Source organism: Condylostylus longicornis, unplaced genomic scaffold (assembly GCF_029603195.1).
Source record: "Condylostylus longicornis isolate FDR11 unplaced genomic scaffold, ASM2960319v2 ptg000110l, whole genome shotgun sequence".
In the NCBI taxonomy this organism is placed as follows: domain Eukaryota; kingdom Metazoa; phylum Arthropoda; class Insecta; order Diptera; family Dolichopodidae; genus Condylostylus; species Condylostylus longicornis.
The window spans coordinates 339974-363355 of NW_026578078.1; the positions used below are offsets into that span (position 1 = coordinate 339974).

General features: G+C 24.2%; 1 protein-coding gene across 3 annotated transcripts in view; it reads left to right on the forward strand.

Annotated features, from left to right (window-relative positions):
• The window catches only part of LOC129614505 (uncharacterized), a 130740-nt gene that overhangs the window by 87539 nt on the left and 19819 nt on the right, over positions 1 to 23382 (forward strand). For all 3 annotated transcript variants that reach the window (XM_055529143.1, XM_055529142.1, XM_055529144.1), the window contains exons 4-7: positions 6801 to 6874; positions 9837 to 10039; positions 22333 to 22360; positions 22824 to 22908. In XM_055529143.1, the coding sequence (XP_055385118.1) occupies positions 6801 to 6874; positions 9837 to 10039; positions 22333 to 22360; positions 22824 to 22908 (390 nt within the window). The remainder of the gene's footprint in view (positions 1 to 6800; positions 6875 to 9836; positions 10040 to 22332; positions 22361 to 22823; positions 22909 to 23382) is intronic.

Here is a 23382-nt window from a genome sequence, read left to right on the forward strand (position 1 = left end):
CATACTAATATATTGAGAAAAGATGTAGATTGTTGTAAATATTTCATTGGAAATATTTTAAATTTCAAAAAACTATTTAATTTCCTGACTGCCTAAAAATGCCTAAAAATGCTCGACCATAGTATAGTAAAGGTTCAGTTGTAGTAATGTGAAATATTTTAAAATGATGTGATTTCTATAGAATTCATTTCATATTATGTGTCAAAATCAAAATCAAAATCATGATACAGGTCTACATACAGATGTCTTAGCTTAATCTTAGCGAATCTAATTCTGTGGTAACTGGATGCCATCATAGTTCGTCCCATAATATAGGCGATGGCGATTGGTAAAAAAACGCTAATATAATTTCAAATTTAGTTGAATTTCTTTTCCAGCTTCACTTGTAATTAAAAAAAAAATAAACAGAAAAAAGTCTTGATATTTAATGTTGTTCAAAAAACTCATTAGCAACGAATGACAAAATTATGCTCCTTAAATTTAATGGTCCTATACAATATGTTTCTCCTTCGACCACAATTATTTTTTTCTATTTTATCTCACTCGCGCTTTCTCTTTTTCTCTCTCTTTCTTTTTCATTTATTTATTCGTTAAAATTTTTTTCTGTTAAATATGCAAATTATTCTAATAAAATTAAAGTTTTTTTTTATTTCATTTTTACAATAAGTAAATTTATTCATTATGTAAAATTTTGTTATATACATTATAATATTAGACATATATAATACAATATGTATATAATATTATATACTAAATATTAAGTATTAAATTTTAAGAGAAATGTACAAATATACTAAGACTGTAATATTATATTATATAGGGTGTAAAACTGTAATTGAACTTAAGAAAAGAAAAGAAGCAGAAAAGGACAATTTCAAATTTTATGCTCAAAAGACTAATCAAGCAAAATTTAAGGAAATTGGGAAAAAAAAGAATAATTTTTTTTTTCTCGTAATATACCATATACAATGAAATTTTATGATGAAAATTGTACCATCGTCAGGGGAAAGTTATAAGAAAATCAAATAAAAAGATAATGATATTTTCTTGCCTTCGAAATCGTTTTTTTTTTCTTCTTTTATTTTTATAACAAGATTGAAAGTTTTTCGTATTTATAAATTATAAATTTCTATTAGGAATTAGGAGGTTTTTTTTTTTGTAGTACATGACATAAAATAGTTTTCTTAAATCCTTTTGAAATTTTTCAACTTTTTATATTATGGTTTTTTTTTTTTAATACTTGCGTCTATGTATTGAGAATTTTAAGAGTTTTGTGTTAAATTTATTATCAAGTTTTGAAATATTTTCTAATTTACATATGGTAATAATTTTCGAAAACAAAAATTATTAAATTAATTAAATCATAATGATATTGACTAAATTTTATTGAAAATTTTTAAATTGAAAATTATTTGAAGTTTAAGAAGTTTCACAATCATGCCATGCTTTATAAGTATGGTTTGGTATTTATTTTATTGCATTTGCAGTTTTAAAGTTCATTCTACGCATAATATATTGCCACCGTATGATGTTGAACCTTCAAGATTATATCGCTTAAAATTAAATCCTTACACACAGTTCTTTTTCAATTATGAAGGAAAAAAGCAATTAATATTATATTGGAAAAACGTGCTCTATTTATAATAATATTAATTTATATATTTTTTCTCAAAAACTCTTTTATAAAAAACCTTCGTATTCATAATAAGACGTGCAAGTATGGCATATACAGTATATGAAATGAAAAACATTCTTCGTCAAAACTACATACATATGTATATTTACATGAAAACACAAAGCGAAAAAAAAAATAAAAAAAAATTAATTGAAATTAAATTAAAAAGTTTCTTCATTAAAAATGAAATTCCTTTTTGTGCCGCCAATAATCACTTTTTTTTATTTATTTTATTTAGGTCAATGATTTCAATATGATTTTACACATGTATCCATAGTAAGAGTTTTCAAATTTAAAATATTCTCCCAATTTTAAAATATGCTTTTTAGAGCAATATTAGCAGAAATAGAGGCAATTTTAATTTATTATTCTTCACTGTTACAATTCAATTATACTCACAATTAATTATACTCACACTTGAAAAAATTAAAATTTTAAATTTTAGTGTTTAACGCATTCACTGCCAGCTACGAGATATCTCGTAGTAAAATGCTCTTAAAATATACCACTACGATATAGCTCGTGGTTAAAACCAGGAATGTTTCTTCTACTTAAAATTAATATGGCACAGCTAAATTAATTTATTTTTGTACTTTGGCACAGGAATAAGTTCATTTTACTTGAAAGAAAATTTTGTTAGTTTGAGCATAAAGGGAAAGTCCCGAAAATTTATTTTGTTTTGGAATGCAATTTTGTTTGTAATGGAATTTTATAAAATTTAGTAGTGCTCAGTTTTTCGAGATTAAAGGTTATTTGAGGTTCGAATCTATATTTTTGTTTATTTTTAAAGAATTTCCTGTAAATTTTGTATTTACTGTGGTATTATTCAAGCAAATTAAATTTATTCGTGTTCAATTGATGGAGTTTTTGATAAAAAAAATGGGTAACCATCAAGATACAGAAGAAAAATATTTAGAAGATTTTTTTGATACTGTTAACTCATCAAGTGACAACGATTTTTCAGATGATGATGATGATTACATTCTAGAATAAGTTCTAAAGGTCCTTTGTAGTTCTTTTTAGAATTTTACTTCATAATTTATAATACAAGATAAAAGTTAAGAAATGGCACCTGGGGACAAAATGAAAAAAAGCCCTTGACAGCGAATGAGTTAAGGTTCTTAATTGGCATATCGGGCTATTAATTTATTAGTTTAACATTATGTTCTTTAACTTCAAAATTTGGGCATATTGCACTAAAATTTGATATTTTGTAAGTAGTTTTCCAACATTCTCAATGAAGAAAACTTGATCTCACAAAATAACCTTATTTCGTATACAAATAAAAACTTTTAAAGCATTTAAAACTATTTAAAATTGCAATCATCGTTTCATATTTGGCAAAACGAGAACTGCTTTTAAATACTTTTAATATGGTGTAAAATAAATTTATATAGTGTTTATGAATAAAAGGCAAGATAAAAGTTAAATTACAAACAGAATATAAAACAAAAAGTTGCTAATGTAAAAATTTTGTTTATGGTTGCATAATAACTTTACTATAACTTTAATAAAAATTTCAAATTCTTTGAAAACAAACTTTTATACATTTTATTTAAAACTTTTAAAATACATCATAACAATTTTCTCCGTCAGACTTTCTTAATATCTTCAAAGTTTTCTATAACAATATTATTTAGTATTTCTATTTCTATATTTTGATAATGGTACGCCTTAACATATGCAAGAAATTTTTATGTATAGCACATACGTTATACAATACATAATATACCATATAAAAGTTATTGACGGTTTTAATAATATTACACTTTTAACCAAAACTAAGTTAGCTCTTTCTACAATTTATAAATATAATTGCTGATGAAATTTCCTCTTACAAAATTATTAGAAGATTAAAAAATCTAACTATGATTATTTAAATAAACTCTAACCCTTACTTACCCTCTACCATTTGCTTTTCCATTCTCATTAAATGACGACGGTTTTGCCAGGCAATCTGATGTTGTATTTTTGTGCGTTTAAATAATGGTTGCTTCTGCTCTTTCATGCAATATTAACTTGCATGATAATTGATGCTTGGCCTAAGCAATTCGTTTTATATAATAATAAAAAATAATAAAGCATTTGTTACAAATTAAAATTTAACCACCAAATGGAAGTCATAAGTTCAATATTGAAAAAATTTTTATTTTTGATTAGATTTAAAAAAATTTTTTTAGCTAGCTATTCAATTTTTTTTTTTTCAATGTTAATTTAACTTTTTATAAAAATTATTTTGAAACTAATAACACTCTTTTTTATTGGGCATATTGTAAAATTCTATGGTAAACACATAATTTTTTTTTTCTTCTTTTATTTTGTCGGAAAATTTTTTTATAGCTTTAAGGGGCAATCAAAGAATCAAAAAAAAAAAAAGTAAAAATAAAGAGAAAACACAAAAGAAATTAGTAAAGTCTTGTTTAACAGTGTGTTTTCAGTTTTGTTAATTTTAGTTAAAAGAGGAAAAGCATAAAAGTTTAAAATTGTTACTGCATATTCGTTGATTATGAAAATTGTTGTATTTTGTTGGAAAAAAAAAATGTTTGCGAATAAAAAACAAAAAATAGAAAAATTTGTATGAAAATATTTTATTAATTTAAATTTAGAAATCGTCAGCAGCTGTTCTTTTATTATTTTATAAAATCATTAAAAAAAATTGCTTTAATTTTCTCTTAAAAATTTTAAAATTTTTGTTGAAAACTAAAATTACGAGTAACAAAAAAATTAATTTTTTTTTAATAAATTACTAATTTTCTTAAATTTCTTATTTTGGCCCAAAAGAGTACAAAACTTTATCATTTTTAAAATAAAGATAAGAAAAGCTGCTAAGACAACAATATACTCGAAATTTGTACTCGTACATTATAGGTGTAATTACTTTTGCGATGATGAAAAATAACTTTCTGAAATTTTTTTGACAACTATTATAAGCGCTCAACGTAAGGTCTGAATAACTTTTACCGAAAATGTTGTGTTACTATATTTGTTTATACAAAATTTCATACTGTACGTAAAGTAGTTTTTAAAATAATTACTGATATTTTATGGAAGCCACCGAAAGGAGTTAATAAATGTCGACATTGTTTTTAATTACCACAATAATATTATTTGCTTATGCGAAACTTCACTGTAATATCTTTAGTAATATTTAATATATAGCCAAATTATTTTTAAGTTGTAGGACAGCTAACCGAATCACTGCCTCGGTCAGACCCAATTAAAATTGGGTCCAAGCATTTACTAGTATTAATAAAATTTGTCAATATTTGGTGAGATGAGCTCAATTAGATTTTGAGTTATCGTTGCGATGGGCGGACGGAAGGACTTCATTATAATATCCTTTGAACATACATTTGTACGGGTATAATCAAGGGATTTTGGTTAAATATTTGTAATCCATCTTTATAATAACATAATATTCTTATCCTATTATAATATTTAAAAAAAAAAGAAAATTATTGGTTTTTCTCACTAATTTTGTATTAAAAGTTAAAAAAAAATTTTTTTTAATTCAATTTCAAATCTTTGCGGAAAAAAACATATAGTTTTACTCATGATAAAAGGGGAAAAATCCAAAAAGAAAATATTGCATTTCCTTTGGGAATAATACCTATCCTTCCAATTAGTCAAATGAAAATTTATTGTTTTAATTAAACCGAAAGGATTTCAGGATATCAGGCACAATTCTTATCCAGATTATTATCCTTTCTTTTTTATCATTATACATGATTTGTTTAAGAATTTTTATGGAAAAATTTATTACAAAAAAAACATTCCATAAAAATACTGTTATGTGCAAAGGTATATGTATTTAAAAATACAGACATTTCGAATTATAAACATATACATACATATAAATATTTATTTTTAATGAATTGCAGTTGGAATTTAACAGAATGTGAATTTTTTTTTAATAATTACATATTATTATACTCGTATTGTATCGAATAAAGTAAGAATGTGAGGCAGAATAAAGTAAGAATGCTAACACTTCGAACTTTTACAACTATTCGATATTCTATTTCTATTGCAAAAAAATGTTTGCACCGAATTTTTTAAAATATTTTCTACAATTTGGTTTCCCTTCTTATTATTTTTGGGAAAAATTCAATTATATTAGCTTGCAAGATAATAGAATGTTTAGAACCTAAATCGACCAGAACAAAATACTTATTTTTCCAGGATACAAACTTTTTCATTCCGTAAAACAAAATTTGCATTAAAAAATCGATTGGCTCATTATTTTACTAAATATGAAACATAATTTCTTGGCTATAATGCAAATTTATTACATATCTTACATTTAATATAAATAATGCATCCTTGTATTTACCGCTTATGTTCAACCAGTTATTAGTATTTGTGCTCAACAAATTGCCTATTTGTCTCATTAGTGTTAATAATAATAAATTATTTGTAATCAAGGTTAAAATTTTTGCACAAAAAAACCCAATAAATGTATTCATACGTGAGATATTTAAGTTAACTTCAATTAACTCCAAGTAAAGTACATAATATTATTTTTTTGCGTAAAATTATTATACTAAATAAATATAAATCAAATTTTTTGAAATATTTATAAATAAAACGAGATACGAGTAAATGTGAGTGCTTTTTTTACTCTTATTATAATTTTAGCCACAGCAAAATTATTTTCCAAAAATTCATTTTTCATTTTCCTCAAAAGTGAATTATGATTTATTATTCATTTTTGAAGAGTCAAGGTTAATTTTCTAAATAATATTATAAAAAAGAATTTATGTCATTTGAATAATCGTTTATCTTAATCCTCTGTATTCTTTAGGAAATTGTTCCCAACATAAAATGTCTACAGAATTTGATTATCCTCATTTTTAATATAATATTATGTATGTAGAAAAATTCCACGTATGAAGCAACAAAAAAATAATATCATAAAATTTTTTTTATAAGCCTATATGGAATTTAATAATGTGAATAAGTAATTTGAAAATGTTTTTTTCTTACAACTTTTAATTTTGTTAATTTATTCTGCGTAAATTGAAAGCAAATGATTCTTTTAGATCTAAATTTAAATATTAAAAACCACATACAAATTTGTATTTTGGTATTTTTTTTATATGTTATTATATTTTTATTATTTTAGAGCAACTTTTATGGAATCGATGGTCAGAAGAATGGGTGGTCCTCTACGATGACTCTACCATGGCCTGGTTCACGGTAAGTTTCTGTAAAAGAATTTTATTATTACGGTTACTTTATACGATAATCAACTGTTATACATGTAGCTATGCTTTAAGCAACAATTTATTGACTTTACAGAATAGAAACTTATAGAATTTTGAGCTTAGGCTCAAAATAATTTGGAAATACTTTAGCCTCAATTTTTTTTTTAAATTCGGATGCGGAAATATTTAAATGCTGCTTTTTTACCATAATTTTGTTTAAATTTAAGAGTCGTATAAAAAACATTAATTCGCCGGCGTCATTCGGCGTCGCTACACTGTTTATTGTCGGTTAAATAACGTGCCAGGAATTTTCTAATTAATTAATGCGATTAATTGCTTAGTTATGGTCCAATATGAAAATTTAAGTTGAATGATTAAAAATTTTATTAATTTTCTTAGAGAATTTTATAAAACATCACATAATAAACATACCTGTGTATCTGTATGACGCAATTAAAAATTTTATCCTTTAATTTCAAAATTTTTCAAGTCTAGTAATTAATACAGGTGCGGTGCGAATATAATTTTAATTTTACGAAATTGTTTACTTTGTTTTCACGTTCCTTTTCTCTTTTTCTTTTAATTTCATCGTTTATGTTAATCCCTTCTCAGATTCCATCAATTATGAACTTTCAACATAACATACATTTCTTAACATTATGAAGTATATATATGTATGTATCAATGCATATATGAAAAACCATTTTATTGTATTGGGTATGTTGATCCTTTTTTTTTTATTATTAAAAAATTTCTTTTTTATTTTTCGTTTTTTTTTGGGAAGTAAAACTAAAATATTAAAATTTGTTGTCGAATATTTTATAAAATATTAGAATTTCGGGACTTAAAATTTATATAAACCAAAAATTCGTAAAGTAATTTAGGTATTCCGATAAAAACAACAAAAATGAAGTGTACGGGAAAAAAATACTTTGCAAAATATGTTTGATCCCTTGTGTATAAAGGGCAATTTTGTGCAAACATAAATTTATAAATTTTCTCTAATAATTTTATTTTATAGGTTTCCTTTTTTCCAAAAAAAAAGGTAAATGAAAAAAACGAATGAAGAATTAATGTTGTTAACACGGATAATAATCGGTCTGACAGCTTTATATGACAAGAACAGAAAATCACAAATTAAATGTTTCCTGGCAAAAATATTTTATTCAATTTTGAATAATTTTTATAAAAAACTTCTATGTTTCTCTGCAGATATTCGAATTAATAATTAAATATGAATAAAAACAACAAAAGGTCAAGTTGACCGTGTTAACTCAGTGAGATTGGTAAAATAACATACAGCTACTGTTATTGTTTTCGGCAATGAAAATTTGATCACTAACTTCTACAATTCTCGAGATATGAGAAAATTATCTGCTCCTTGAGATTTTATAAAATTAACATATATGATGGCACCCACAAAGCAGTGTGATTTGTGAACAAAAAATGAAAATATTTTGTCTCTCTTTCGATTTAGTAGAATCCTGCATGTTCTTGCATAATGCTTTGTGAATAGTTAAAACTTTTTTCACAAATCATGTCTATTTCTTAGCTTCAATTTCTTTTTATTAATTTTTTTACTTTACAAACTTACGGGTTATTAAATTACATTTTAACTTTAGAATAAAATTTTGCATCATTCTATTCGCTTGAAGGAACCGTTCGCAATGTGAACCTATATTGAAAATGTTTATTTTTAAGTAGCATAAAATTTTATATTAATTTAGATATATCCCTGTCCATCTAAACGTCGGGACGCATGATAAGGGAAAAACGGAACGGCTAAAGGCGGAAATTGTGTATTTTGGACACGCCATATTTTACAAAGAGATAATTTTTCTGATAAAGAGATCAATGCGCACTTTTATGAACATGCATGCAATCACAATTTATCTTATACATAACCCCAAAAACTAATATTAAATATTTGGAAAATTGTAAAGCTAACTGCATAAAATGTTGCAATCTTGTGCTTAATTACAGCTCTTAGGATCTAAGAATTATAACTTCACGGACATTCCGAAAAGCAAAAAGCTTAAATATTGTAGTATATAGTTCGTTAATATTAAAAATGTAGAAATAAATACAAATATTTACCTTAAATTAATATTTTAGATTTGATATACAAAGACTATATAAAAAATTTATGTTTTAAATATCGTTCGAAATTGATGTGAAACAACTGGCATTTGAAAGAATAAGATAGAAAATAATGTTTTAATAAGAATTTGTATATAGTTTTATGTAAATGAAATGTAGATACCCATACATATAATAAATAATATATCGTCATATACTGTTGTTAAGCGTTTGAGTTTAATTGGGTTTTAAAAAACGAATTAGAGTTTTATATGTATGTATGTGTATTATGTAATTTTTTTCCACTTTTTAAATAACCGTCACCTGTGTTTTCTGATGGTTACAAAATAATACCAGAAAAATTTAAATTAATTGAATAAAATAAAATATGACCCTTTTACAGGAGTATAACCCTTAATTATGCATACATACATGTTATATTATATATAAGAATACTTGTATAAAATATAAACTTTGCATATGAATTTTAATAAAAAATATTTTATTATGAATTTAATATAAAAATTGTTTATGAGTATAAAATATATATATATACACATACATACATTTGATGAATTCCCTTTTGAGTAAAATGAAAATTAAATTTACAGACAATTTATCATTTTTTCCTAATATCCATATTCTTTATAAACATTAATAATTATTTCCAGTATATAAGCATTAATTGCAATTAAATAGATAATAAAGGGTCATAATAGTATAAAATATATATATACATATAAATAATGAAATTGATCTAATTATTATCCAGAGGTTTGCAACATTATGACAAAGGATTTTTTAAAAAATATAATTATAGATTTCACCAACATCTTGTTCAAAACAATCTCTAATTTGTTTATTAATTTTTATAGGAACCAGGGCGTTCATCACCTTCTGGAAAAATATTGGTTAAGGAAGCACCAGAAATGTTAGCAATAGCACATTGGACTGGACAAATTCCAAAACGACCACCATTACCTGAAGGATGTAGTGTATCACAATTAATAGCACTCGGTTCTAGAAGAAAACGTTCAAAAGTATATTGGATGTTAGCAAAATCCGAACAAGAAGTGAGGTACGTTATGTTATTTTCAATTAAATAGTATAACGAAACTTCATTTGAATTTATATAATAAAATTTCATATAATAAATATTTACCTATGTATATTATGTTATTTGAAAAGTAAGTATGAGAAACCTAAAGTTAAATTCTTATTGTCAGCAACATCAATCAGAAAGAATTTCACATTTCAATCAATTCAATAAACTTTAATTTTGCTTTTTGTGAAAATTAAAACTTTAATTATACAATACAATTTAGTGATATACAAAAATACTTACATACATAATATACTAACATATATAAAGTATTTAAACAACTAATTCTACTTATAAATTTTCATAAGCTGCTCTAAATTTTTTTTCTATGGGTGAAAGAAATTTCGCAAAGAAATTAAAAATTAACTTTTTTGTCGTTAGTCTTTTTTATTTATTGACAAAGCAAAAAAGAATTTTCCTTTTTTTCTTGTTTTTGATAAATTATTGAATTTATTATAGCCAAGAAATAAAATTTTTATTAAAAAATCTGGTAATTTTCTTTCTGTTCTTTCCTCTACATATACAGTATATAATATGTAATATAAGTACATGTAAATACATAACAATATTACAGTCTAGCTGTAAAATAAAGGGAAATCATTATCTTACAAATAACTTTTAAAATAAAACTGATAAAAATTGTGATTGTGATTTTATACTACTATTCGTCTAGCTGTACAAAGAACGCGATTCAAATTCATTATTAATTATTAACACCCTATCAACAAGAAGTTTTGTTTGTGCGAGAATGATATATATAGAATAGAAAGAATAGAGTGAAGTCTGAGAAGACTATTAAAGTACAGCAGGTCAAGAAGGCTATCAGGTTCTACTATTTTACAACGTAAAATGTAACTCTCACAATTCTGACAAGTTTACGGAAATAGACTTATAGAATATTGTATAAATTTTCAAAATGTTATAATATAAATAATATTCTAAAAAATTTGTTCAATTTTTTAAAATCAGTGACCTCAGTAACACTCTATTCGCATAAATGTACTCAACTCAAACACTAAACTTTTAAGAATAACTTGTTTAAAAATCCTTTCTTTAGATACTTTAAATATTTGATTTTTGTTTTTGTAAGTTTATTTAAACAAACTCAAGGAGACATTTTTCTTTATTCTTTATTACTTGAATAAAAAACAAAAAATCAAATAATTTTTATAACATAGGCATAATAGCCAAGTAGTCTTAACAAAAAGTACATATTTAAATCTCAGTCATTTTTATGACAGTTCGGTAGAATTAACAATTTTTATTGCTTCCCTTTTTGTCAATTTCTCTCAACTTTATATCGTAAAATTTTCATAGTTCAAATTTTGATTTTCTAAACAACAATTTATTTTATATATAATAATATTATTATTTGAATATATTGTAAATATTCATTATGCGTGTATACAAATAAGTAAATAAAGAGCATTAAATATAGGAAAAGAGAAAGGCTTTATTAATAATAATTAATACGAGTATATGTATATAATATGTAAATGTGTAATCTATTATTACCAAAAAGTATGTTTATATATGTCAAAAGTCAACAAAATATTAACCTATTGACCTCTGAAATAATATTGGCAATAAGAGAACATAATGGTTTCCTTAATTTTGATAATAAAGAATTTTTATAAGTTTAGGTTTATTATTGATTTTTCAATATTAATTATGAAAATTTTTAAGTGATAAAAATTTTTTTGGCTATAAATATTTATAAAATTCATAAAAAATAAAATAATTATGTGATCATTTTATTCTTCATTTTGTGAAAAAAGTGTTACAGCAAAAATTTTCAAGAATTTTCAAATTATAACTATTAAATAAAAGGCTAATAAAATTTGATGAATTATTTTAGTTTTGTTATTAATTTTTTAGGGATAAGAGTAAACTTTATTCAATTAAAAATTTTGGAATTAAGTTCACACAATTTAATGGTAAATTTACTCGAAGTGAGTGTAATATTGCTCAGAGCGAGAAAAAAATTTACTTTGCAAATTTTGCTTTCATCGTTCATCGAAGAATACTTAGGTCTTGTAGAGAAATTTTCGTAAATAATAATAATTAGTAATACGAGTATCGTTTTTGTGTATGTACTTCAGAATTAAAAAAAAAAATTTCTTTAATTTAAAATTTTTTATACTCACATTTTTACCGACCGTATTGTGTAAACAATAGGTAGGTTATGTGATGGCAACAAATTTTGCATATCGAGTTTTCGGTGGGAACGTACTTCTCCATAGTAGGGAAGTGTAAATAAACTATTTTTAGCAACCTGTCGGTCTGTCGGTCTGTCGGTCTGTGTGTGCACGCGTGTATCTCAAGTTCGGCTGAACCGATTTTGATGAAATTTTATATGTAAGTTTGTTTCCACCATGGCACGGATCGATCAACTTTTGGTATATATCAGGCCTCGGGAACTGCACTTTTTAGCGGGCCTGTTTTACATTTTTGAACATTTTGAAGAAAATATTCAACCGATTTACTTGAAATTTTATATATAAGCTCAGCTCGACCGTCCGCAAAAATTCGTATGTTTTGGAAGAAATCAGGCATTGGCAACTAGACGTTTACTACGGGCCAAATATACATTTTTGTGTATATAAAGAGAAATAATCAACCGATTTCATTGAAATTTAATATATGAACTCCTCGTATTAAAACAATGAACATATAAATTTTTTGAAAAGATCACGGCTCGAAAACGGATTTGCGGGCCGATTTTACATTTTTCACCATTTTGAAGAAAGTATTCAACCAATTTACTTGAAATTTCATATATAAGCTTTGCTCGATCATACGCAAAAATTCCTAACTTTTAGAAGAAATCAGGCATCAGCAACTGGGCGTTTACTACGGGCCAAATATACATTTTTGTGTATATAAAGAGAAATAATCAACCGATTTCATTGAAATTTAATATATGAATTCCCCGTATTAAAACAATGAACATGTAAATTTTTTGGAAAGATCAGGCATCGGCAACTAGACGTTTACTACGGGCCAAACATACACTTTTGTGTATATAAAAAGAAAAAATCAACCGATTTCATTGAAATTTAATATATGAATTCCTCATATTAAAGCAATGAACATATAACATTTTTGGAAAGATCAGGGCTCGAGAACTGATTTGCGGGCCGATTTTACATTTTTCACCATATCCACAGAACAAATTTATGGAATTTCTTGAAATTTGATATTTGAGTTCTGGTTGTTACCGAAACTAACTGGCGAGCATTTCAGGGAATTCGGGTAGCACAAAGCGAAACTCTACTAAGAGCCAAATTTACATTTTTCTAAGTATGTTAACTATAAGCTTACTAATGTCCTAAAAATTGGAAAGAAGTATTTAACAGACATTTTTATAATATTCTGTAACACTTTCATTTAACTAGACAATACACAATGCGGTCGGTTATGTGCTGACCACATCAGATTTTTTTTTTATTGCTAAGAAATATTTTATTATTTCGGAAAAATATTTAATTAGATTTAAGGTAAATTGAATTGTATATTTAATTTTAAACATATTGTAGATTTCGTAATAGAGTTATGAATATTATATTTTTACAATAAACATTAAAGTATGTATATACAATAAGAAAATAATTGATATTTTTCAATTTTTCCAACTATAAGTCCTTAAAATTATTCACAAATAACTTATACAAAAATATTTTCATTTTTTAAAAATTAATTTTTTTCAACATTTTTCCACTAGCTTAATTTTCATAATTATTTTTTTTCTGAAAACTTAATTCAATTAAAAAAAAATATTTTTTTAATGTTTTGTATAAAATAAGATTTCAAATTATGAACTAACCGAAAAAAATAATATAATGTACTTATTTACCAAGTTAATTTTTCTTAAATGGAATAAGGCTTAATCTGGTGATTTTCATGTTTACATCATTGAAAATTGGATTTTAAATTAATAGCAAGAAGATTTTAATAATCATTTATGTATATTCATTTATTTCAGCTATACTATACACTGTATAGTATGTAGGATACTTTTCTTCAGTTTCATTAGTAATAATATTGAAAGTGAAACTACATAACAAAATAGATAGGATAAATTTATGCTACTGTGACTGAATAAGATTGAAAGATTTTCTTTTATGTATACAAGCATCCGTAACTCTATGTACATAATTTTTTTTCCCTATATTGAAAGAGTATTTTCTTTGAGTTTTTTGATTTCATTTATAGGTAATTTTTAATGAAAAAGAAAATTGCTATTTTCTGTTTTATTATAGGATTTGAAAGGATTTATATTATGTGGATATTATTTTAGGGATTCCTAACTAATAATACTTTGCTTGATGAAAAATAATTTTAAGTATATATACTCGTATATAACTATATATGTATATATGTTCATATGGAATATAATTTGGGCATATAATATTATATGTACACATTATGTATACACGCCATTTTTAATATACACGCACTTATGAAATAATACAATGAGGCCACAAAATAAAATATGGAAAAAATGAGTAATACAAATTGCATGCTTACAGCTGATTTTGTCGTTTTGATTCCATTGGGCTAGTTGATAATTATATTTGAGAAAAATATACATATATTATAAACCGTACGACAACATTTTTATATAGCTATATGTTATATAATTTATTATAGTTATTAAAATAAAAATTGCACTTTATCTCTACTTCATTTTTAATTCTTATAGTGTTCATTTCAAAAAATTAATATCTTTTCAGTTCTCTAATGTACCTGGTGAAATTACAATTCTTAAACCGTAAATTTTCATGTATGTATGACAGTGTATATGACATATAGATTTGAGAATATAAACCTACTACATTATTCGGCTATTTCAATTTTAATTTTGTCGTCTATATGGATTTTTTTTTATTAGTAAAACGAAATATAACAAATTTGAGCTTGAAAACATCATTTTTCTTTCATGAATTTTTATAATTATTCTTCTTCGTTTTTTTTTTATTCTACATAAACAAACTTTTTTTATCTTATTAATTTAGAAGTAAGCCAAACATTTGTACACAAAAATACAATCCTGAGGCCATCGTCTATTTATAACGTTATTTTTTGTACCTATAATACAAGTCGGCTATAATAATGAAGTTGATTTTTTATTTTATTTTTATTTTTTAATAAGAACAACATGTTCTTTGTATTTTACTTATGTAATCTGTACAAATAAATAATCAAGAATGCCTACATAATTTTGTGATTATTTTACATATGTGCATATGATAATATTTAAATACTTTAAGAAAGCAAAATATGTATGTACATATACATACGGATTTATAAATTATGTCTATAAATATTTTTATCACCCCCAGGTTATTGCTAAAATATTTATGTTGTTGTCATTTTACTATATATATGGCATTCAGGTATGTTCGTCCATTTTATGTACTGTGTATGTAAAATTTGCAAATTTAATATACAAGTGGCATTGAATTTGTTATTGTATATTTATTCATACTTGAATGTCGAATTTAATGCATTTAATTCGTACTTGCCGAATTATTCACTGTAATATTGATTTTTTGAAAGTGATGAGAGATGGAATACAAATTATTACCCTAAATAAAGCACTGAAATTAGCAACCAGTCAAAATGACCGTTAAATAACTCTCTTTTATATTATTAATTTTTGGTTAAATTTTAAGTGTTTGCTATAAATATTTATACTTTGGTGATATTTCAAATTTCATTTCCTTATAAGAACTAATTATATTTTATCTGCTAAACTTTTGGACTTCAGTATATTTTGTCAACTTAAATAGCAAACCAGTCCATTTTAATCAAATAGTAATATGTTCTATATAAATGTCTATGATAAAAAAGATTCTCCAACTCTCTAATAAGAATATAATGCTATATTTAGAGCTTTTTCCACATATTGTACAGTTCTTACAAGTTTCATTAAATCCCGTAATGTGATTTGTAATCTAAAAAATTAAGTATCAGTAACCTTAGAATCAATAGGCGATATTAATTTCCCAGCTCGAAATCAATTTTTTTCTATTATTTATCACAAAAAAAGGATTGCTTTTTCAAAATCTTTAATAATTTTAAAAAGCAAATTGGCGCAAGTCACTTTGTCTCTAATAAAATTTTATAAATTGTAACTTTACAAATTTATATTAACTATACAAGACAATGCTAGGTTAGGTTAGGTTAGGTTGTCGCAGCTCCCCGAAGGATACACATAGGCCAAAGGCCCGTTGTGGAACCGCCGAATCTCCGCCCCCCCCGCTCCTCATCTAAACCAGCCCGAACTCTTTAAAAATCGATTCAAAGACAATGCTATATTAAGTGTTAAAATTTTATTATCATATATTAAGTGTATAATATCAGTATATTATAACTGTTATAAAATATTTTTTTTAATGTGGTACGTAATATTGAATAAAAGCTTATAAATTATAAATTAATGACCTTGTAATATACTAGTTTTCGAAAATGCTATTTAATATATCCTAAAAGAAAAAACAAAAAATGAAAACCTATATTATTAAAATTTTATCAAATAATATAATCAGATTTTCACTTTGAATTTCGATACTTTTATTTTGCATGATGTACAATACAAACATATATACATACATAGGTAGAGTGCCTATATAAGAGAGGTACAAGTTGTGTGCTCTATTTCAAATGTTTGTTTTGATTTTACACATGATTTTATTCTATTCAATATTTAAAAATAGAAAAAAAAATCGAAATCAATGATTTTTGATCCTCAAACGATTTATTATCTGATAAATGTAATGGAAAACGAAAAGAAACGATACGAAACGAAAAATAAAATAGAAACTGTCGCCTTTGAAAATTGATAGTTTTTCTTACAAGGATGAACAGTAAAAATTTATACAATTGTACAAACATATAACATGTGTAGTGTAAAGATCAACAATTATTGAAAATTTATATAGGGTGAATTTATAACTTTGTTGGCATATTCGTGATTGAAAATTAAAACTAGTATTTTCAAAACAGAATAGATCAAAGTATAGATATTCAATATGTTATCGGTCTATAAATTCTGATTTTCAAAAAAACCCAACATAGTCAAAATATATTTATGTACTTAAAACAGTACGACAATTCAATAACTCTTACTGAGTTTTAATTTAATTAAGCTTAATAATTTAAAAAATATTTTTGGTAAAATTTTTGAAATTAAGAAATGAAATTGTGCTTTTAAAGTTGAGTTTAATATTTTTGTTCGGCGAATTTCATCAGATATTTAACAAAATATTTTTTTGTTAAATTTTAAGGTTATACCATCTTAGAATTTTCGTATTTAAATCAAAATTTTTTAGTTTAAAAATTTGAATAATGTGAAAATAATGACAATTCAATGTGGGAGTAATGAATGTTCCAGTCATTTTTAAATCGAACTCAATTAAAAGTGACTCGAATATTTTGAAAAATACTGTAAAATAAAAGTCACTGAAATTTTGTGTCCTTTTCATTTCTTTTAGATTAATCTGAAAAGAAATTGTCTTTTCTCAAAGTGATGATGTGTTATTGTTCACGGAATGTATTCTTTTATACCTTATAATTTACCCTACGGTACATAGGGTCTTAAACTACCATTAAGTTTGATCTAGAAGAAACTTAATATTATTTCCTTTTTGAAAATTATTATTTTTCTAAATTGAAATATTTCGATTTCGTTTCAATTAGGTAATAAAAAAACGTTCTTTTCGAACACCAAATTTAGACTCAAATTTATGAAAGTCTTAAATTTTTTCTAAGTAAAACTTTACTTTCTAAATTAAATGTTACAAAATATTTTTTGAAAATTGTTGAAAACGTATTAAATTTTGATAAAAATATAACAATAATAATCTAAAAAAATCCTTTAGAGTAATAAATTGTTCCTTCAAATTAACTTATTCCTTAAAAGTACTCGTAATAAATATCTCTAAATATAATATTAAAATATACTCACACTTATTATGTTTACTTATACATTAATATTATAACTAGAATTAAGTACAAATATGTGAATGAGAAAACCACAACACACAAGGAAAGCATCAAATATATTAAATGATAGCTAACTTAGATGTTTACCAAAATAATAAAATTTGAATTAATGTTTGAACTATTTTTCTTTCAATTTTATTGTAAAGAATCTAGGATACTAAAAAAAAGAAGCTAAAAATTTAATAAATACTGAGGGCGACCACAAAACCACCCGTTTTTTTTTTGATTTTCCTTTTTTTTGTTTGTTTCTTTTCATTTTGATTGATTTATGTTTTTGAATATATTGTGTATACAGTGATTCTTTTACATATTCACATATATTCACATAATTATGTGAATAACATAAAATATTTTTAATTTCGTCTTGAAAAGTATATTATGAATTTAAAATGAAGTTTTGAATGTAATGATAAAACAGAAAAACGAAAGTGTTTTATCGACTTACTGTTAGATCCAATTGTTCAAATTATGTTCTTCATATCTTTTTATAATTTTAAAGCTAAGCAATTGAAAATATTTAATCATTACGTTTGGAGTATCCATGTTCCGATTTCCAATTTTAAAATGTTAAAGATCAAATTTAGGTAAACAAAACAATAAGTATTTGTAAATTTCTTAAAACCATTTTCATAATATTATTGTAAATTTTCAGTGTTTCGCAAAATTTCATTATATTTTATGTACATATAATAAATTTTAAATGAACTTGTAATAATGTATATTATTCAAATATAAGCACCAATGTAACACACTCAAACCTGTAACTGTACGACAAGGAAATGAACCAGTCTAAGAATTTTTCTACTTACATGAATTATCTAATCGATTATTTAATTAATGCTATACTTTAAAATTTTATTTTCATTTTTCGAAATATTTCTGTGATGTATTTAAAGCCACACATTTTCCTTAATGCACATACAACTTTTAGAATAACCATTTTTTAAACTATTTAATTAATTTTTAATTATAACAAAAAGTGAAAAGTTGTTCAGGGTTAAAAGTTGATTTATAAATTATTTTCTATATACCTAGATCCCTGTATGTTGTAATATCGCAGTGACATGGTACCCTATAATATGCAATTTAAATAATTTCGTGTTTGATACTTAAGAGTCTTAACTTTTCTATTTGTGTCTATATAATAAATAATGTGTACATATATGTATATGCTTGATATTATGTGTTATAAACTCGTTACAATTTTTATTGAAAAAATATACAATTTAATAATGTATATATAAGAATACAATAAAATATCTCTTCTCTTTTCATACAAAAAAAAAAAAAGAAAAAGTTCAACACATTCTGTGTATTGTTGTTACACTGAAATGCGTATACGACAGAAAAACATTCCATTAAAAAAAAGCGAAAATAAAAAGACAACGAAAACAAAGAAAGTATAAAGAATTCAAACGAAGAGTTAATATTCCTTTGGCAAAAGGATGACTATAAATAATGTTTCAGGATTTTATTGTGGCATAATTGCCAATCATTTTGATGTGATTCGATAAGAAGACGTTTTATTAACTCTGATGGCTTTACACTTCTTTACGTTTTTTTTGATTTTCCATTTTCTGTTTTGTTTTTTTCATTCAGTCATTTTGAAATAAATTGTGATTTCATACTTGCGAACAAGATGGAGGAGTTTCACATATTGTTTATTTGCCAAAATTATAATCAAATAAAAAATGTTTCACATAATTATACTTATTTAAATATAATTATTTTTTGCTCTCTCCTTTAAAAAAAAGGTTTATTTTAAATTATTGACAGTTTTCGATGTAATTATATTTTTAATAGAAACCGAAATATCAACGCGGTAATAGCTGCGTAAAAATTTCAAAAATTTTTGTGCAGCCACTTTTTAGTGAAGAAGAATTATGGATATTCTATAATAATCACAAATCATTGAAATTAAATTTAAAGTTAACTAAAATTTATTTAAAGTTAACTAGCTATTTGTAACTTACACAAGACAACCGCCTCCACAAAAATTAGCCCGAGTCTTTCAAAAACCGGCTAAAGTCCTGGTATTTATATTCGCCAGGTCCGTAGTCCGTATAAAGAAAAATGACAAAATATCTCCACCTTTTCCTCAGCAAAGCCAGGCGTGAGTAACGGAGATGGGTCATCGTCACGTCTTCCTTCCCGTCATAGCAAGTTCTGCAGAGATCACTCGCATAGCGGCCCATCCTCCTGGCATGTTCGCTAATAAGACAATGTCCCATTATAATACTTTTACAGCTGTGTCTAGATACACTGTGTGTTTAGCGGAGAAACATCAGATCCCTGATTCGACGCAGGTCCATTTTATTAATAAAATATTAGTTAATAATTAAATAAATGTACAAAATAAACGTGTAAAATACTTCCAATTTTAATGTAAAAAAAGCATTTGTAAAACTAATTTTCATTCATAAATATAAAATTAATTTATATTCGACTTTGTCGTATCCAACAAGATTTTGATTTTCTTAAGATTCCTACTGAAATTTTATCTTTTCCAATGTTGCCCAAATTGCTATTTTTCAAATTGTGTTTCAAGTTGTGTACTAAAAAATAAGTATATAATAATATATAATAATATATTCATAATTAATGAATTAATGAAGAAATAAGTTTTATTTGATATCAATATAAAAAAAAATTTTAAACTTTTTACCGACATCACGAGATTTCAATTCACTGATAAAAATACATTCTAAAAGTTATAAAACAAATTAAATTCATTTACAGATGTGCCTTTGTACCTCATTTGCAAACTGAAAAACAAAATGTAAATAATATTGAAAAAAGAGCCTTTAACTTTTTCTTTCTAAATGAAAGCTAAATAATAAAATGAGAAAAATGTTATCGTTTAAAGAAGGGAAAAAGTTCAACTTAAATAATAATTTTCCATAAATCTAAAAACAAAAATTTTTCATCTCAGTTACTTTCATTAAAATCATAAATCGCTTCGACTCCTTCTTTATAACTTTAATATGAAAAAATTTTCTTTTTCGAAAATTTATGAAATGAAATGTTCTTAAACAATTTTAAATGATTTAAAATTGTCTCATATATTTTTATGTTTGTATTTTCTGTTCTTTACCCTTGAATTTTTATCGTATATCTCATTCAAATTTCATATATGCAATTCAAATATCAATTAGAAAAAACAAACAGAACAATAGCGTGAAAATTTTTGCTTAAGGATATTTATTAAAAAATTAATTTTACATACATTAAAGTTAAAGTGTATTCTCGAAATATCCTTGACCCTCTAGTATTAAAGCTCATATTTTTTATTAAAAAAACAAGCCGTTCAGTATTATGGAAATTAAATAATATTTTATTCTATTCTTGGCAATTTATTTAACGAATATTAATTCAACATCTCTATTTAACATTACATATTTCTTCTTTCAAATGTTTTACTTTGTTAAAAGATGAAAATGCTAAAGTTATTTGTGTATGTAAATCATAAATAAGTGGAAAATTTTTATTCCCTTAAAAAAAAGGAACAAAATAAGTAAAAAGAAGAAAATATGAAAAATTACTGAAAATATTGTAGCAAAAAAGGTACAAGTTCGTAAAAAATAAGTTAAAGAAAAATATTATGCATACATATGTATAACAGCTTTAATATGCGACCCATGAAAGCGTAGTAAACTGTTATAATATGTACTACCATTTTTTAACATGAATAATTTAAAATTGAAAACATGGATTCTGGCTGAGTTTGAAAAAAAGTTGATAAAATACACTGGGGGTAATGCTTTACAAATTAATAAAGTAAACAGTTTTGAGTTTCTGGAATTTCTTCTTAAATTTATAAGTTTAAAATTTAAAAATTTTTAATACATATTTCGAATATATGCCTTTACGATATATTACTTGCGTAACATATAATATAAATATAAAAATGGCTACATTCTTACACCGTTTCTGCGTGAAATTTAATTTGGTTGGACATAAATTCCACGTTTTTAAGCGGCTTCAAGTATAGTTTTATATTTTTGTTTAAATGCATTAATTTATTATTCTAATCCATTGTCAAAGATTTTTTTATCTTCTATTCCCATCCGGGCAGTAATTAAAAAAAAACTAACTATATATTTGTAATATTTGAATTTGTCGGAAGTTGATTTGTTTATAATGTAAAATTTAAATTTTTAAATAATTTCATAAATTAATAGAATATCTAATGGTAATTTTGTAATCTAATATGTAAATTACATTAATTTTTTTTTCCTATTCTTTTTTTTTTCAAACAGCGAATGGATCAATGCTATAACTAAAACTGTAAGTATTTGTAAAAACATGTAATTTAAATTTTAATTACATTTTAATTAATCTTTATAGATGTTTGAGTTTTAAATTGAAAAAATTCTAAAATCTATAAAGACCAATAAGTTAAGTCTGTCATACGTTTTTGAGTTTCTTTTTATTGTAATTATAACTACTACACCGTGTAGGTGTTCATTTATTTTTTTTACAAATTTTTTTATACCTCTGTAGCTTAGTTTGTAGAGCCTCCGTCTAGAAATCGGTAAATAGGTCCCTGGTTCGAGTCCAGTTCGAGGGGTAAAATTTCTCAATTTTTCTGTCTTAACTCGTTTCTTTAATTACTTTCATCCATCCATTTGTTCTGCAGTTGTATAAAGAAATTTCCAATAGGTTTTTCTTTTTATTATTTTATTATAAATTTTCTAAATTTTTCTTGTTAGTTAAAATATTTACTATTGATTAATATTATTTGTTTCAGCTTCCACCACCGCCACAAATTGAATTAGTTATGGATAAACCTCATCTGATGAATGTTTTACGGAGACCTTTAGTGCGAATTAGACGTAAGTATATAATATTACTAAAAAATTAAACTTACTAAAATTTGAACATTAAAATATAAAAAAAGTGATTATTTTTAATAAGAGCAATTTGCAAACCACTTCAAATTTCGATAAAATATGTTAAACGCAAATTAAACTAAAAACATAAAACTTTTTAATATTTCTGTTATATAAAGTATAGATGAATCGAAATTTGTTTAAAATTCTAAAATTGTCGATAAGTAAAATTATATTTAATCGCCGATGCCTTTACAAAACATGAATAATTCAAAATTATGGGATTTGGTAAATGTTATAAGCTTTAAGAGTATTTGGTATTCAACATTTTTTATTAGGTTTTTAAAATTTTAAATTTGTTATATACTTATAACATTACATAATACAAATTCAGAAAAAAAAATCAATAATAACCATTATTTATAAAAAATTATTTTATTTTATACTATACGAGTATTATTTTTCAAGGGATAAATT